This window comes from Micropterus dolomieu, linkage group LG14 (genome assembly GCF_021292245.1).
Source record: "Micropterus dolomieu isolate WLL.071019.BEF.003 ecotype Adirondacks linkage group LG14, ASM2129224v1, whole genome shotgun sequence".
In the NCBI taxonomy this organism is placed as follows: domain Eukaryota; kingdom Metazoa; phylum Chordata; class Actinopteri; order Centrarchiformes; family Centrarchidae; genus Micropterus; species Micropterus dolomieu.
In genome coordinates this window covers 13,958,637-13,976,507 of record NC_060163.1, presented here as the reverse complement: position 1 = coordinate 13,976,507, position 17,871 = coordinate 13,958,637, and the positions used below count along the sequence as shown (strand labels likewise).

The 17,871-nt window shown below is 44.0% G+C and overlaps 2 protein-coding genes across 2 annotated transcripts in view; both read right to left on the bottom strand.

The window, feature by feature from the left end:
• The window catches only part of LOC123983506 (protocadherin-15-like), a 216,791-nt gene extending 208,605 nt beyond the window's left edge, over positions 1-8,186 (bottom strand). Inside the window, exon 1 of the mRNA XM_046069766.1 lies at positions 8,096-8,186. Coding sequence (XP_045925722.1) covers positions 8,096-8,186 — 91 coding nt within the window. The remainder of the gene's footprint in view (positions 1-8,095) is intronic.
• Positions 8,187-15,361: 7,175 nt separating this feature from the next.
• LOC123983097 (leucine-rich repeat-containing protein 51-like) lies at positions 15,362-17,337 on the bottom strand. The gene is made up of 4 exons (XM_046069225.1): positions 17,176-17,337; positions 16,592-16,797; positions 16,044-16,192; positions 15,362-15,601 (listed from the first exon to the last, which is right to left on the bottom strand). The coding sequence occupies exons 1-4, from the start codon at positions 17,225-17,227 to the stop codon at positions 15,466-15,468; spliced, it is 543 nt and encodes a 180-aa protein (XP_045925181.1). The 5' UTR covers positions 17,228-17,337; the 3' UTR covers positions 15,362-15,465.
• Between the last annotated feature and the right edge of the window lie 534 nt (positions 17,338-17,871).

Genomic DNA, 17,871 nt, shown 5'->3' with positions numbered 1-17,871 from the left:
GGGGGGGGGGGGGGGGGGGGGGGGGGGGGGGGGAGGATTTAAGTTAATGTTTAATTGCCCTTTATCGATATGTTCACCGTCCATCACTGATAACCAATAGCTCCAGAAGATCTGAGATAAATGAAAGCAGCGTGTTGCATATAAATGTGCTGAGTTGTCTCCAATTAATTCAAGTCGACGTCTATTTACTAAACGAGAAGCAGTAATCCTCCTCAGCCAGATTCAGCACCACGGACAGCGAATTATCCCTTTTAGCCTTAAACACGAGGAAGCTGCTCCAACTATTCAAACTACTGTGGTCGATACTGTCAGTTTTTCCAAAGCATGTGTCAGCAGCTGTAGTTGATCCTTATCCTTATATTTCATTATACTTAAAAGAAGGGTCAGCGTTTTCTATCTGCACACAAACTTCTTCATTTCTAACAACAAAAAAAGACTATAGACCACGCAGAGGAAATTGAACTATGCAGCCCTATGTTAGTCTAGTAACAGTGGAAGGATAATACAACACGAGGATAAAAGAAATGCAATACAATGGGTGAGCAGAGGTGTTCTACTAAATAATACAGGTTCAAGAGGGAGACGTTGTGCGACTTACCGTGTTATCCTCGATGAAGCCATACGTTTAACACACAAATCTACTTTTCCACACACTGTTGCCGTCTCTGAGCCGCGGTACGACACAGCAGCTCGAAGAGAAAATCCAGGAAATAACATCCACACAACTCATCCACCCGCCTGGCTAAAAGATCGACCTCACTTCTTTTTTTTTGACAAGAAATAATTAAAAAAAGGAGTAGTTTAATTTCAAGTCACACACACACAAACACACACACAGAAAAAAGGATAGGACTGTTGTGGCATATTCTCTAGTCCTCTTGTAGTTGAAGTTCCCAGTGTGGGACTTGCAAGGTAACTACGAGCTCTGTAGGAGAGACACAGGGTAACAGTATACCTCCTCTAGTATTCCCCCTTGCTTTCTCAACCAGAGAGAGAGAGGCACAAAGAGAGAGAGGGAGGGAGGGGGAGTCAGAGAGTCCTAGCGACATTAGCTGGAGGAAGAGAAAGAGAGGCGATGCGGAGTTAGAAAGGGAGGTTTTGTCGTAAGGTAGCCGTGCATTTACCGCAGGAGCAGCGAGCAGCAGCAGCGATCAGTGCACCGCCGTAATATAATTATGTGCACGGCAAAAAGCGCACGGATTACCGGGGTGGTTGCTCTGCTCTGCGCGCCACATGGCGGAGGGGGAATTACAACGAGCACTGTTTTATCACAATTTAACTCGTCAGTGTCCTCTCACACTCAAAGTCAGTAAAAAAAAAAAGTTATCAAAGGTAAAACAAATCTTTTCAAAATACAAATCTCTCCTAAAATAAATGGCATCTGTTTTCTTCGCTTTCTTTAGCATCTAAAAAAGCAAGGGGGGAAAATGACCTGATTATCTTCCAGTATATTTTCCTAGTGCCATGAAACTGCTACAGGTGCACAATGCATTTGCAAAAAGGGTGGACCTTGCAGCTTGCAGTGTGTTGCATGACCAGGCGAGACTGGTGGCCACTGTGGAAGAGATGTCAGTAAGGAAAACGCAGAACATGATGAGGTATGTGTTAGATTTACACATTTGGACACATAAACCTGATTCTTTGGAGCTGTAAAGCAGCCCTATTTATGTGAGATTAACTCACACTCAATTCTGTATGCTTCTTGTATGCTTATACAACTGCTGAAGTTATCCCCCACCCATTTGACTCTTTCTCCAGTTGTGTCGATGCAGAACATGCAGCTGTGGTATCTTAATAGCTACACAGTAAACCAGTAATCCTAAACACTGGACACTGCGCACACCTCACATGAATAAGTGAATAAACAAACACATATAGCAAAGTCTAGTGTTGAGTATCATAGACAAGAGGTCAGTGAATTTACATGAGGGTAACATCCATCTATAGATGTGGGTCTGGAGCCCTCTCATTGGGTGAGAGGAAGGCTCTAACACTCTAAATTGTGCTATAGCCTAACATTGTTGGATTCATGATGGACAGTTAGATTCGCTGCAGCAGAATCAGAGATATTGTCTTTTTTTTCCAGGCATACTTTTTTCCTTGTCAAAACTTCTTTCTCTATGCCGTTCTTTGTCTGACTTCCTGCCTGGTTCATCTGCACTGTGCTTCTTGATGCTGCTTCCGTCAAAAACAACTCTGGCATTTAATATTGAACTTTAACAAACTTCAATTAAAAAAAATCGAATCGTAATCGCAATATATGGCACAAAAAGCGAAATTAGATTTTTTCTCCAAATGGTTCAGCTCTACCACACACCAAGATTTTTCATTTTTCATTTCATTTCATTTTTCATTTAACGCATAGTTTTCAGCATCAACCAATGCTGCCTTAAGTCACATCACTCGCAATTTACCAGATTCTGCGCAGCTCCCTCTGGAGCCACAGAAGTTTTTATAGAATTTATATGCATTAGTACTACCCAAGACCTGTAAACAGCTTTGTTGTGTAAAGTCAGTGGATTCTCCCTTTATGTAGAGTGCTTGAGTAAAAGTACTTTATTTTCCAACACTCTGCACCATACATGACAAATAAGTATTCCCAATAAAAACAAGTAACCCCAGTTCACCAAAGCTGCATGTCTACAGCTCATGCTACCAATATGTACGCCCAGAATACCTGTAATACTACATCTATTGCAACGTTTTGACTAATCATTCTGAATAAAAGTCTCTCATAACTGCCATAATGGTAGCCTTTATGAAATATGTTGTTCCTACAAATAGTTAAACGTTGTAATCAGTCTATTGGCACAGGGGGAAATGCAGAATACATGCTGGCTAAAGAAGCATCACGGTCAGCACCTTTAAAAATAATTTCTTTGAATATGTAGATTTAAGGAGCAAAACTGGACTCCTGCAAAGACTGTAAAAAGTTGATTAGACATCTTCAGCATGGGTTGATGAGTCTCTAAAGCCTCTCTAGAAAACTTTTGTGTAATCCAGCTCTGGAGCTCTCACTGTTTTCATATTATAAAGATTTTTTCTCAGCCTGCTGATCTGTGTACTGTTTGTTTTGAAAGGAGATTACTTTCCAGGCAATTGCAAAGAATTATTTATTTTGTGAGTCATTGTACTTGCCTAAACTACATATTGGTACTTAAAAAAATGAAAATATATCAGCATACGTAAAAATAGGCTGCTAGAAGACAAGAATAGTAAATACTGACTTCATTTACATTGTATCTACTCTATTAGCCAGTCTGGACAGAAAATTAAACTAAATTGAAGGAGGACTTTAATTCAGTAACCCTTTGCCCAACCTGTTTTGACAATTCATCCAGCTTTACTTCCACCTCTATTTGGCTTCATCGCACAGTAACACAGTAAAGTTTTTGACTCATCTACAAGTATTTCAAGTAATTCAGTACATTACAGAATTATGAAGGCCTTATGAAGTATAGTACCTTGTTTAAGACAAATCTCTGCCTGAATTCATCAATCACACTGTTGTTGCCATTCCTCTTCCTTAACTAAGATGTGTCATCTGCAAATTGGCAAAAGGTTTCTCATTATTACCATGAGAGATTACCAGGATGAAATGATGCAGAATCCCAAAGTGCTTTGCAGCAGACTACTGTAGATATAATAATGCAGCTCAACCAGAAGTGTTTTTATTCAGGGCTTTATCTTTTGATAATAAAATATGTGATCGCTGTAAAAGAGCCATCCGCTCAATGACATCACAGCGCATCTCGTAATGACTTTCTTTATTTTGTAATTTGATGACAAAGTTCATATGAGATGGATAAAGGCAAAGAGCCAGACCAGTTCGTGTTCCTGTATGACTGGGAACCTACCTGTCCGTCCATCTGCTCTGTGGGATTACATTATAGTTACTGTAAATTTAGTAAAAACATAAAAGAAAAGAAAAAATAACAGAGGCTACTCTAATTTGAAATCTGATTACATAATCAAAGGATTGAAATTACTACCAGTAAAAGGGGTTTGCAGGCAGAAGGCTAGGCCAATTATAGCCCCTATACCACTGTGATCTTACTTGTGTGTCCATCTGCTCTGCTCTGCTCTGTGGGATTACACCAAATCCTATTGAGCTCAGGGAATGGCAGCCAAGATCAGTAGGCCTGAACTTATCAAGACAAACCGCCAGTACAAGAGAGGTTTGTTGTTCCCAACAGATGACACAATGGAAAAAGAATGATGATTCACAGATTAATAATGCTCATCTGAGTCTGTACAATTAGTAAATGGCAAACTAAATATCTGATAATGCTATTATGGAGATAAGAAGTGGTGCAGCATGAGGTATAAAATCCAAAGAGTCTGGTGGTTCAAGATGCCATCGCCTAACCGAGGGAACATGGTAGAATTTATAATATTATTGATCCATAAAGGTGAAATTCTCTCTCCACTTGCTTTGCTCCACAGGAAGTAGAGACACTGCAGTGTTTTTCTCATAAAAACTGCTGTCTTAATAGGCTGTTTTCATCCACATGTGAGTACAGAGGTTCCATGTCTCCTCCTTTGTCACCCTCTTTCTCTTCTTCATTTAGAGCATAGACTCTTTATCAGAAGTGTTTTCAAAGTGTATTTTTTGGTAGAGAAATAACTTTTAAGGTTAAAGTGTGAAATATTCAGGAGGATCTATTTTTAAAGTCCTCGTCTAGTTTAAACTGTTATGTTTTTATTACCTTAAAATGAGCTATTTCCATCTACATACATCGTGGTTTTCCCTTACATGGACATTGCCATGTTGCGCCGCCATGTTACTACAGTAGCCCAAACGGACAAACTGCTCTACAGAGTGTGTTTTGTCACTATGTTGAATACATACAAGAAGAAGAAGTAGAACAACAAATAACATTAGTAGTAGTAGTAGTAGTAGTAGTATTAGTTGTCGTCTGGCTTATTAGAAGTAAGAAAAGAAGAGAAATTTGGACAAGTGGAGGCCCACACGTATTATGTAGCACAAGAGCTGACAGAGGTTTATGTTTGATAACAGAAGCAGTAAAGGACTAATTCATCAATGAAATCAAACAAAAAATTCAATAGAGCACTGAGATGGATATGAAGACAAAATAAAGGACAGACAAGCAGAGAGAAAGGAAGAACATCAGAGAGAACATTATATTTACAGAGTCTGCCATCATTGAATCCATCCAGTGCTGGAGTCCTTCCTAGTTCATTTGATAGAGCAGATGTTAATAGCTTAACAGGGCTAAGCAGTAAGTGTTTAATTAGGTCTGGGAAAAATGATTTATTCAACACATCTGGGCCCATAAAATAACACTCTCTGGACTCTGTCCTTTACGACTCAAGCTGGATTCTCTCCCAAACCTGAACATATAACATCCTGTTGTAGCTTGAGCTTCCAGTCTTGACAAGCAGAATCCATTATAGACACTGACTGTTTCTTGTAGTGATGTCACATCTCCTGACGGGAGAAGAGAACAACTGCACCTAGTGGGAGGAGAGGCACTGTAGGGGGTGTGTCAGTGATGATCAAGCAGTGCAGCACAGTTTTAGTGTCGAGGATTACTGGGATTTGTGCATGTCGCCTGCTTGCTCAGACCACATCAAAGCGACATGGTGCTATGTGAAGATCTGCTCTGTCCTTTTAAAGATGATAGCTTTGAGTTTTCTCTCTGACATTATGCATGTGTGGCTGTGGTGACACTGACACACACTGACACAGTGAAAGACCACTCAGCCACAATGATGCAAAGAGTGTGGATTGCCATGGTGGCCACTTGTTTTTATACATATCAGGGACTGACTGGTAGATGCAACATCTGTGTGGCTCTTTGCCTGAACTGCTTCCCACATTGGGCAAAGTGTTCCTCTTAGACAGTGGTCCCACATGTTTAATTTAATTTATGGTGCCATGTATTTGTGCTTAGCTATTTTTGCACCCCCTGCACAAAGACGTCAGTGTTTTGGCAGATCTGTTCAGGGCTCTTCTTTTCACCATGAAATTGTCATACTGCCATGGCACACACTGTGTTGTTTTGAAAGGAAAGGAAAACAGGTAACTTGATTGGCTGTGGCTTATGCCAGCTGCTACAAACCTACTGATAATGTGTTTCCAATCTCAGTGGTGCACTTGCATCCTGAGATCCAGCCAAAATATTTCCACCAGGACATGTCTGCTCACACCATCCACCCTTTCAATGTGATTTGCATCATGTGACACTGGTCAAACTGTTGATTGTATGATTTTAAATCAACTGTTGACAAACACGTGATCTGTCTTTGTGGTGCATAATATTTGCACTAGAGGGTGACACATGAGTGGATTTTCTCTCCTGTGCCATCCCACTCCCACAAAAATACTTCTGTCCTGTCCCAATCCCATGACAGAGAAAAACAAAATCATAAAATAGTGTTTATTCATATTTAATCCTGAAAATAATGCCAGGATCTAATTTGCACCTTGCCACTCTGCAACTTCAGGATAACAACATTATTTTTCTACCTGGTTAAGTCGGTCTGCCATATCTCTACTCAATTTGGTGAGTCATTTTCATCACGCACGCTTGTTCTTGGCGAAGCTGTTCATTAAATGTTATGAGATGAGGAGTGTGACTAAGATAATGATTAATTACTGCACTCTTCCAATTAAATTGCACTTCAGTGAAACATCATATCTTGTATGAGTGATGGCCAAATCAACAAAATTTAGACAGCATGTAAAGATACAGATTTAAGTTTCAGGAAACTCAGGTTGCCTTCTGTTTTTAGGCTCAACTGCTCCATTGCTTTATTTGCTATTTTTCATTATGAGTAGCTGATGGAAGCATCTTGCCTTCACTGACCCACTGGCTGCAATGTGATGGTCCTACAGTAAGATAACAACAGACAAGTTGCTATTTTGGATAGGTTGATTTTGGAGACAACTCTGTAAAACCAGTATAATTACCAAAAAGTGGTGTTACTGGGACATTTTAGATAACAAAAGTAAGAAACCACCTTGTGTCTACAAAATATCTATAACATTTAACCTGATTGTATTCATTTTTTTGTTATACAACCCTGTGTTGTAAAATTATGAATAAATCTACCTTTTACCTCCTACCTTGAACTTTGCAAACATGCTATTAGTGGAGAGCAGGGGTGAAAGTACCATTTTTCAGAAAAACATGATTTTAAAAGATTATGTTGTAGACAGTGATATATTTTTGCTGTGGTCATGAACTCACAGGTGTGGTCTATCCATATCAGGTGGTATTTTCTACAAATGTAGAACGACTTCCGTATAATTTCACTTTCACATAAGTAGCACATTGTTACTTTCGACCCCATCAGTTGGGTCAAAAGTAACACACAGGAGGTTCAAAAGTAACACACAGGAGGGCTGAAAGTAGGGAGGGTCGAAAGTAACACACAGGAGGGTTGAAAGTAACACAACTAGATTTTTTGTGTTTGCCTTGTTCTTATTAAATATACTTGACTATGACCTTGTAAATATGTAACTGCAAATGTATTTTGTCCTTTATCTTAATCGTAATGAAAATGTAATTATGAAATTTATACATTTTCATTTTATTTATGAACTATTTACAGTTTCTTCAAATGTTTCAAAAGTAATCCAACTGTATACTTGTTCAAAATGTTTTTTATTGGCAATGTCAATCCATTTTATAAAACATTTCTTCAACAATATGAAAATGAATATTCATAACATAAATATAAATTCTCAAAATAATGCAAAAATAGTCATGTATCTATATGTAATTCCAAAATGTGCATGAAAACATCTGGCTGAATTAGACCTCTGTCTATCTTTCTGACCCTCACTCTTGGCATAATCTGTTGGTATAATGTAACATAAACATGTTTCAATACATGCTGCAACACAGAGAAAGTCATCACATTAGCAGTGGGACACAAGAAACACTTGTGGTCACTGTAGCGGGACGAAAGTAACACGTTTTACTTTTGCCCTGACAGGAACTCCTGACATATCAAATACAATTTATTTGTACACTGAAAAACTAGGGTAAACTAGGATAGGGCAAACTTCAGGGTGTGTTAAAGCACTAAATAACCTGTAGAGTAATCATTACTGTGACATTACTCTCGCCCGGTCTTGCGTCGTCCCTTAAAGAGCTGGCGCTGCCTACCAAGCCATGTCGCGTGACATCTGCTCTGGTGGGCAAGGCGTACATGGTGGCGGGCCGGGCTGGTGCGAGCCTGCACACGATGGCGGTTTTGCAGGCATACCAGGCCGACCTGCTGAAGGACATGGACTCGGGAGGGGGCCCCTCTGAGGAGGACATCACTGAGCTCCGCAGAGCTACGGATTTGTCACGCCGAGTCACAAAGGAGACGGCCCGCGCCATTGGCCGCTCTATGTCCGCGCTGGTGGCCACGGAGCGGCACCTGTGGCTCAACCTGTCGGGCTTCCAGAAGAGGGAGAAGACCTTCCTGCTCGACACACCGGTCGTGACCTCTGGCCTGTTTGGCGAGGCGGTGGACGCCGTCGTCAGCAGGTTTCAGCATGCCAGGACGCAAGGGGAGGCATTCCAGCAGTATCTCCCGCACCCGTCTGGGTCCAGGATGGCGACGGCTGCAGAGAGAGACGGTCCCAGCCGTCGTCCAACTCCTACCGCCAGAGTGTTGCTTCTCGTGGTCCCCCTCAGCACACTCGGGACTCGAGGTGGCGCTCTCGCCCACAGCCACCCTAGACAACGGATCTGAGGACCGTTCTTCAGTCTCGCCGGGGTCAGGGGAAGAGGTCCTGAGCCGCCCCACCCCCCCCGAGAGAGGGCGATCGAGGTCCCCTCCCTCGTGACATCCCGCCGTGTCAGCGCTCGGGACGCGCTAGCCTCCAGCGAGCACGCGCCGTTCTGCCTGCCACGAGGGGCCGCAGTCGGGAGGCGCTCTGGCTCACACACCGCGGGTTATCGGCATTTTTTCCCACGCATAACACCGGCCACCAGCCCCGAGGGGCGTGGCGGAGCCTTGCAAACATTTCCCCATGGGCCCTGCGCACCGTAGTGGATGGCTATAGGCTGCAGTTCCGGGTCCGCCCCCCCCAGATTCAACGGGGTGGTCTGGACTGCGGTGCACTCGGAGCAGAGCCAGGTGTTGGGACAAGAAGTTTGCTCTCTGCTGGAGAAAGGGGCCATAGAACTTATTTCCCCGCCAGTCAGGGAGTCCGGGTTCTACAGCCGGTACTTCATAGTTCCCAAAAAAGCCAGAGGATTGCGTCTGATTTTAGATCTGCGGTCCCTGAACCAATCTCTGAAGAGATTCAGGTTCAAGATGCTCACCATCCCCACCATCGTCAGCCACATCCAATCCGAGGATTGGTTTGTCACGATACATCTGCGAGACGCATATTTCCACATCTCCATCCGTCCCTCTCACAGGAAGTTCCTGAGCTTCGCCTTCGGGGGCGAAGTATCGGGTTCTTCCATTCGGCCTAGCACTCTCCCCTCGCACTTTTACCAAATGCATGGATGCAGCTCTGGCCCCGATGAGGCTCCAAGGCGTCCGCATACTGAACTACATCGACGACTGGCTCATTTTGGCTCAGTCTCGGGAGTTAGCGGTTCGGCATCGAGATGTCGTTCTCGCCCACCTTCAGCATTTGGGGCTGCGGCTCAACGCGAAGAAGAGCGTGCTGACACCTGCCCAATGGACTACATTCCTAGGGGTGGTGTGGGACTCGACGACAATGCGGGCCCACCTGTCGCCTGCACGCTTCGGGTCCATTTTGTCCTCAGTGACCAGAGTGAAGCTAGGCCGCACCATCACTGTGAAACACTTTCAGAGGGTGTTGGGTCTCATGGTGGCAGCGTCCAGCGTAATCCCGTCTGGCCTGCTGCACATGAGAGCCCTGCAGTGGTGGTTAAAATCCAAGGGATTATCCCTGAGGGGAAATCCTTTCTGTCTGATATGGATTACGAGCAGGTGCCTTCGTTCCCTGTCAGTATGGAGGAAACCTTGGTTCCTGTCCCATGGTCCCGTGTTGGGAGCGTCATGTCGTTTTGACAAACGCCTCACTCACGGGGTGGGGCGTGGCCTATTTGAATCACCAGGGGGGTCTGCGCTCGCGCCCATTATGCAAGCTGGCACATCAGATCCTTCTGTGGTCCCAGCAGAGACTGCTGTCTATCAGAGTGACGTATATCCCGGGGACCCAGAATCAGGGAGCAGACCTGCTGTCGAGACAGGGGCTGAGGCCCAGGGAATGGAGACTCCACCCCGAGGTGGTGGAGTTATTGTGCGAAAGGTTCGGCCCTATAGACATGGACCTGTTTGCGTCTCAAGAGACTACGCACTGTCCACTGTGGTTCTCCCCGCTAGGGCTGGATGCCATGGTGCAGACGTTGCCGAGGCGTCGTCTGTATGCTTTTCCCCCAGTCGCTCTGCTCCCGGGGGTTCTGGAGCGGGTCCGTCAGGACGGTGTCAGCCTACTGCTAGTAGCCCCGTTTTGGCCGGCCCGAGTGTGGTTCTCGGACATAATATCGCTCCTGAAGGGCCCGCCATGCTGTTTCAGGCAGAGGGCCGGGTCTTTCACCCTTGCCCCGTCCTGTGGAGACTGTGGGTCTGGCCCCTGAGGGGGCTCATTTCCTTGAGGCGGGCCTGACGGCGGGAACAGTTGAGACGCTGCTCAGTTCCAGAGCCCCGTCCACCAGAAGGACGTACAGCCTGAAGTGGAATGTGTTTACCACCTGGTGTAGAGAACGGGCGGTGGACCCAGTTACCTGCCCGGTGACTATGGTACTGGAGTTCCTCCAGCACCGTTTCTCTGCTGGCCTTTCCCCATCCACACTCAAGGTGTATGTGGCTGCCATGGCAGCGTTCCACGCCCCTCTGAGGGATGGGCCTCTGGGGAGGCTTCCACTGGTCGTGCGCTTCCTCCGTGGAGCCCGGAGGATGAGACCCATGACTCGTTCCAGGGTTCCCACTTGGGACATGGCAGTGGTTCTCGAAGCACTGGCTGAAGCCTCCTTCGAACCCCTGGAGTCGGCTGAGGCCAAGCACCTGACCCTTAAGATGGCCTTTCTCCTCGCTATCACCTCTCTGAGTAGGGTGGGGGATCTCCAGGCACTTTCGGCTTCTCCTCAATGCTTGGAGTTTTCCCCGGTCAGAGCCATCCTGTCCGGGCTATGTCCCTAAGGTTCCGTCCAGGTTGGCAGGGTCTACAGTGCTGCAGGCGTTTTATCCCCCACCTCATGTGACAGCGGAGGACGGGAGACTTCATCTGCTCTGACCGGGCAGTATTTTCACTCTGAGGTCCTCCCGGTGGAGGAAAGCAGACCAGTTGCTGGTGTTACTTCTAAACACACGATCAGCAACTGGATCGTTCAGACTATTTCCCTGGCCCATCAGGTGCATCTGAACTAGGTACGTTGCCTTAAAACCGTGTGACACACACGTCGTCACTAGGTACGTCGCCTTAAAACCGTGTGACACACACGTCGTCACTAAGTACATTACATACAGTACAGTCTGCACTGGTTGACTAAACTGAGGGAGCCAGAGGGCCAGCTCGCCCACTACTTTGAAAAACTGGCAGAGTACAACTTCCAGGTGCTACATTGTCCGGGAGGCATCATCAAAATGCAGACACACTCTCTAGAAGACCCTGTCGTAAGCTGTGCCCATGCAGCGTGCTGGAGCCTGACATCCATCAACAACAGCACCATAAAGGGTTGCAATGTAACCTGACCGATGGCCCTGCTGAAGGAACTGCTGTGATAACCTCCACGAGGCTCCCTCCAGTGGGGGTAGTGGAGCCGTCCAGTGGCAGCAGCGGTGACCTGTCCCATCCAAAGATCTGCCGGGTGAGTGAATCTCCAAGGACTGACCTGTTCAGTGGCTGGACCCAGGAGCAGTTGGACTGTGCTCAGATGGCTGACCCAGACATAGTACCAGTGAGGGAGTGGATGGACCAAATGGGAGACCGACCGCGGTGGGCCAACGTAGCACACTGCAGCCCGGCCACCAAAGCCTACTGGGAACAGTGGAAGAGGCTCTACCTGAAAGATGGAATACTGTTAAGGAAATTCTACTGCACTGAAGGGAAAGTGTTCTATCCCCAGATTCTCCTGCCCCGCCTGTACCGCAGCTCCGTGATGGAACAGATGCTTCGGTGTGGAGAGGACTCTCGCCCGTCTCAACGGGCCTGACACCGAACATGATGCTTTTTGGGCGGGAGATAACAGAGCCAGTGGACCTGGTTGCTGCCACCAGACAGTAACCAGGCTACTACTCCTCCACATTATGTCGTCCAACTCAGAGAACAGGTGGAGCTTGCTCACCAGTTGGCGCGGGAGGCTCTGGGAAGATCTGTTGAGCATGCTAAAAGACGACAAAAACATCTGTCAAGTCCAGCACAAGGTCGGGGATGCAGTGTGGTATCTGATCAAAGGTACCAAGAGAGTGAAAAACAAAGTACGGAAATTCTTGCCATCCTACGAAGGTCCCTACTTCATTGTGGGCCTATTGGACGACTTAGTATACCGGATCCAAAAGAACCCCAGGACAAAGGCCAAGGTAGTTCACCATGACATGCTCGAACCTTACCATGCTAGGACACCGCTGGACAATGGCTGGGTTTTCCAAGATGCTGACACCGGGGGCCCCAGTGAGGAGGTGTTACCCCCTGCTGGCTTAGATATCGGTCCCCTTCTCCTGGGGGATACTTCAGTGGATACTGATGATACTGCTGATGAGGACCTCCAGGGTTTCCAGTCTTCGCTGCCAGCCTCCTCGCCAGCTTTGCCGGGTAGCAGCCAGTTTTCTGACACCCATACCCAGCCTCAACCTGGCGAGGCTGGGATCAAACACCCTGCAGGTGGGCCGACCCGCAGTTCGCAGAGCAGGTTTGGTGACTGGGTTGGACATTGAACTTCATATGTCGTGCGTACAGGCTGCCCTTCGCAGAGGAAAAAAAAAACGTTGCCCAGTTGCCCAGAGTTGTAATGCTGTAAGTTGTAATTTGATCGAAAGTTTGAGATGTATCCTGTTCACATCTTATAGGTTAAGTTTAGTTGAAACCATAATGACAGGGAGTCTGGGCACTAATAGTTCACAAGTTATTGTTTTAATGCTCTGGCACGTTAAGTAGCTGTTAAGATGTTGTTGGGTTTTGAGTGACTGACTGAAACTGGCAAGCTGGGTTTGTTTATTTGTTGGTTTACTTGTTTTACTCCTGCAGTATGTTACACCTTAGAGTAATATCCCGCCAGATTTCAGCTAAATGGCTAACACCCTCACTATACTTTCAGTATTGACGCAGACGTAGTGTTGTGAGCACTGGTTGCATTACTGTAAAAAAAAAAACAAATGTGATATGCGTCCATTGATGTTGTACAGACATTGCCTTTCTCTTTAAGCTGTCTTCCACTGAAGAAGGACCTATTCAAGGACTGTGGGAAGTAGGGGTTATTCGAAATGTGTAGATAGATGATGTTTTTTTTTATGTTTTCTTCCTTATAATGTGACTGTGCTGGAATGATGTTAAGGGTTTAATCATCATCCAGAGTGGGGGTAGTGTGACCCATCCTGCCCCTTTAAGGACAGTGGCAGTGTGGGAAACAGGAAGAGAAACAAGTGGGTTATCTACTAACGTGGCTGGGGGAAGTAGTAACTGTTGAGTGAGTGAGACTGACTAAGCAATCTCTAGTGAAGTGCCGACGAGCCATGTAATGTGTGAATTACTGCTGTAATGGAGAAATAAGGTTCCTGCTGACGAACGCCGCAACGACGTCTTATTCATCTTTTTGACTGGCGGAGTGGCCCGGGCTGCTAAAGCTAGTTACCAGCTGTGAGCCAGACTAAGGTAATCACTGAACGCCAGTCTGTTCTCAACTACGGTTCTGGGCAGAAAGCTGGGAAGGTAACACTATTCACCTGCTCTACCTCAGCACCACTGAGGTAGACAGGAGTGTGTCTTTATCTCCTGTTTCCTGAAAACAATGATCAGATCCTTTGTTGAAAAAAAATAATAATAAAAAAAAAAAAAAAAAAATATATATATATATATATATATATATATATATACATACTGAAATAGAAAAGCACATCTGAAATGTTAACAATGAAAGTCAAAATCTGTAAAGTGCATGTAAGTGCTTCCTTAAGCACTGTAAAAGTCTAAGTGGGCCTTCCTGCTGAGAGCAGCTGCCATCCTGACTGAAGCATAGTCATTGATATTGGCTTCATTGCACAGTTTGAAATACACGGTCTAAATGATGTTTCAAAAGAGCCATGTTAGTACAGGTTTCAAAGGAAGCTGAGGTCTAAATACTGCCACAGAGAATTACTTTAGACACACATCAATTTCAGTGTTTAGTCCCGCAAGGACTAAATTCAGTTTCAAAAAATTTCATTAGTATTGGTTTCAGCGGTCAGCTTTTGTGTCACATGGTCTAAATGCTGATTCAGGGGCATTTCCATCCCGCCAATTAAAGATTTTGCAGGGAGAAACACTGATACATGATTCTGCACCAAATAGAGCCTGGAGAGCAGCCAGTTAAATCAGCCTCAGGCCTGATTTATGGTCAACATTTCTTCTCTAACAAGACCAGACGTTAATAGCAGATACCTAAAGCTGTTTACAATGTAAACTGAATGTATCACATTCATATTTGTGTTATTTGTGTGTGTGTGTGTGTGTGTGTGTGTGTGTGTGTGTGTGTGTGTGTGTGTGTGTGTGCATGTATCTGTAAACAAACCATCCTCCATTCACATTACATACAGTACACACACACACACACACACACACACACACACACACACGCAAACATTGCTTTTATATTACAGATTCAGTTCAGGTGACCCATAATTGTGCTCTTGTTGCCACAATAATTAGAACTCCCAAAGTGCACACATAAACAAAACAGAGGTTGTATACACTGAAAAGGGGGCTGGGATAAAAGTAAATTAAACTACAGTAAAAACAGCAGAACGGCTGGCTCACATTAAAAGGCACAATCTATGACCCCATTGTAATCTTGTGCTGTTAGTTACTTGTTTACATTAGTAATATCTGTAAAACAGGCCAACACCGTCACATTTTATGACCAGTTGAACAACACACAAAACTCTCATATTCCAACCATAAGTCAAATATGTTTGTGAATAAGCCTACCCTTTCTATTGCAAACAATACTAATAGAGTTTTGTAGTTACCTTATCATTATCTTGTTCAGTCAGTTCATACTGTAATTTATGCACACTGAAGTAGCCAGCCAGAGATAGATTTAGCTGGCAACTGGGACTTTGGGAAACCTCTGGACTCCAGAAATAACCAGCAATTTAATTTCAGCAAGCTTTACTGGCATTATTTAACGCATCAACTCAAGAAGATTTAAAAAATTCAGAGTCAAAAACGATGAATATTATATTTTCGGGATAGGAAACATTTCATTTCAAAGCTGTGACAGTGGGTTAAACATTGATGAATCAAATAAATGACTTGGTAAACAGTCATGGGACATTCTCTGTGGTGTTTTTACCACGGTTGGTGCAGTGGTGCTTAACATTTGCCAAGACCCGCTCCTCACGTGTCACGGCACTGAAATCCATTGTCTTCAACTGAGGCACGGCGGAAATCACATGACTCCTAAACACACACAAACACAAGCACTAAATAAGCTTTAAATCCAGGGGCTCCAGGGACATGTGCACGTCCCTGTAATAAATACAAATTCAATCTTGAATATGGGAGATATCTTTCAGTCAATACAAAGTCGACCTTGCCAGTACTTCACAGGTATTTCACATAAATGATACTGTAGTATGAAATTAGGTAAAAAATTAAATTAAGATGCTCAATGCATGCAATCGAACCAATGAAGGGTGACCTTCTTTCTGTGTGTGTGTTTGTGTGTGTGTATCAGTTGTTAGGCAGATGGAACAGGATATGTACTGTAATATGAGCGACGAAAACAACGACTGCAAATAATAGCATGTTACAGACAAACATCTACCAGCCAAGCCGAATGTGTGAGTAAGTGAGGTTGGGAAGAAAATCTGTGTAAATTGAAAGATAATTAAGTCTCCACCTGTAGCTTTTGTGGGTTTCTATGGCATTTCCGTGTAGGGTGATGGTGTGTAGATACTGCAGCTCTCCCAGCTTGTCTACCTCTGACAGGTTCCAGATGCAATTGCCATGAAGGTACAACACACGCAGTTCACGCAGCTCACAAAAACCCTGAAGCACACACACACACACAGCTAAATTGCAAATTTAGATCTAACAACATGAAAATGCTTAAATAATACAAGCAGGTATGAGCTGATGCCCAACGCTGAAGTAATTTAATCAACACTGGTAGACGTTTAATGATCAGTTGCAGTTAATTCATAAATGACAGTTTCCTTGGAAAAGAAACTTAAATTCTAATACAGTAAGTAGAGTATACGTAAGTATCATATAGTATAAATATAGATAAACAAATTAAATAAAAAGTTTACATTTTAAAAAGCTGGCAGACAAGGAATGATTGAAAAGCAAAGAGAAAAGGAAGAAAAAAAACAGAAAGAAAGACAGCAAAGAAACAGAAGAAGCAAACATGCAAACATATGAGAGAAGAAAGAGAGAAAACCTCACCCGGTCTATGCATGTGATTTTGTTGAAGGACAGGTCCAGCCAGCCCAGCTTCAACGGTTGAGCCAAAAAGTGGCTAAGAATGTACTGGAGGCCAGTGAGGTCAGTGATGCTGTTGTTGCTGAGACGCATGGAGCAGCTCAGGTACTTCCCCTTTGAGTTTGTGTTTAAAGGCCGCAGGCCACTTCGGGGCATTTCTGCCAACGCACCTGAATCAGAAATACACAGTACAGTGTTACAGTTTTTCTTATATATTTGCATTTATATCTATGTTGCAAAATCAGTTTGTTTAAGGTGGTGCATTGCAGTCAGTACACTACTTTCATCACAGCACTTGACACGTGAAAACAACTGACAGATTTGTCACGGAAGATCACACCACTAACGTTAAAAGGTTTTTATTAACTAGAAATGCAGGGAGGGCAAATAACACCTTCCCATGACAAATGTAAGCTTACTTACGAGTTATTACAGAAGAGCTAAGAGAACTGCAGGGATATTATGGATACCAGAAGGAATAATAAAAAATTAAAATACCACCTAGTGTAAAGCTACAGACTGTAAAAATGAGAGGAATATAATACTACCTGTAACATGGCTGATGTCTTTAAACGACAGATCCACTGGAGGGCCATACATGTTATCTGAAGGTCCAGCAACAGCCAAATCATTCAGATGACAGTGCTGAAATAGACCAGTGAACTTTCACAGACCTTTTTTACAATTTCAAATATCAACATGCGGATACAAATAAACCTAAAAAACTTCAACCCAAACAGTTCCCTAGCAACTGTTTCTTTAAGTGACCATATATTTGATTTCCATTTTTATTAAAACAAAAAGAAAAAAGGCAACCAAAGAAAATAATATAATGAAACGTGGCTTCTTTCACTCACACACAAGTGATTATTTACAGGTAATTTCATTGAATGACTTGTTTAAAAAAGCTGTTGTTTTTCGAAAACCTATTTGACCTTATTCACAGATAATTAGAAGGCCGGAACAGTGGAATAATTAAGACATACTGTGAGTGGTTCAAAGTCATAACTGAAAAGTTGTGAGTTTGAATCAGTCCCTACTCTCTTTAAACAAAAGGTAACAACAACGTACATGCATGAATATGATGAATATAGTGTGAGTGTGTGTGAAGGTATTACTTTCAGTTTCTGATGAGTACTTGGCACCTTCCATGGTAGCCTCTGCCACCAGTGTATGAATATGTGTGAATGGGGTGAATGTGACATGTATTGGAAAGCACTTTGAGTGGTAGGAAGACTCGAAAC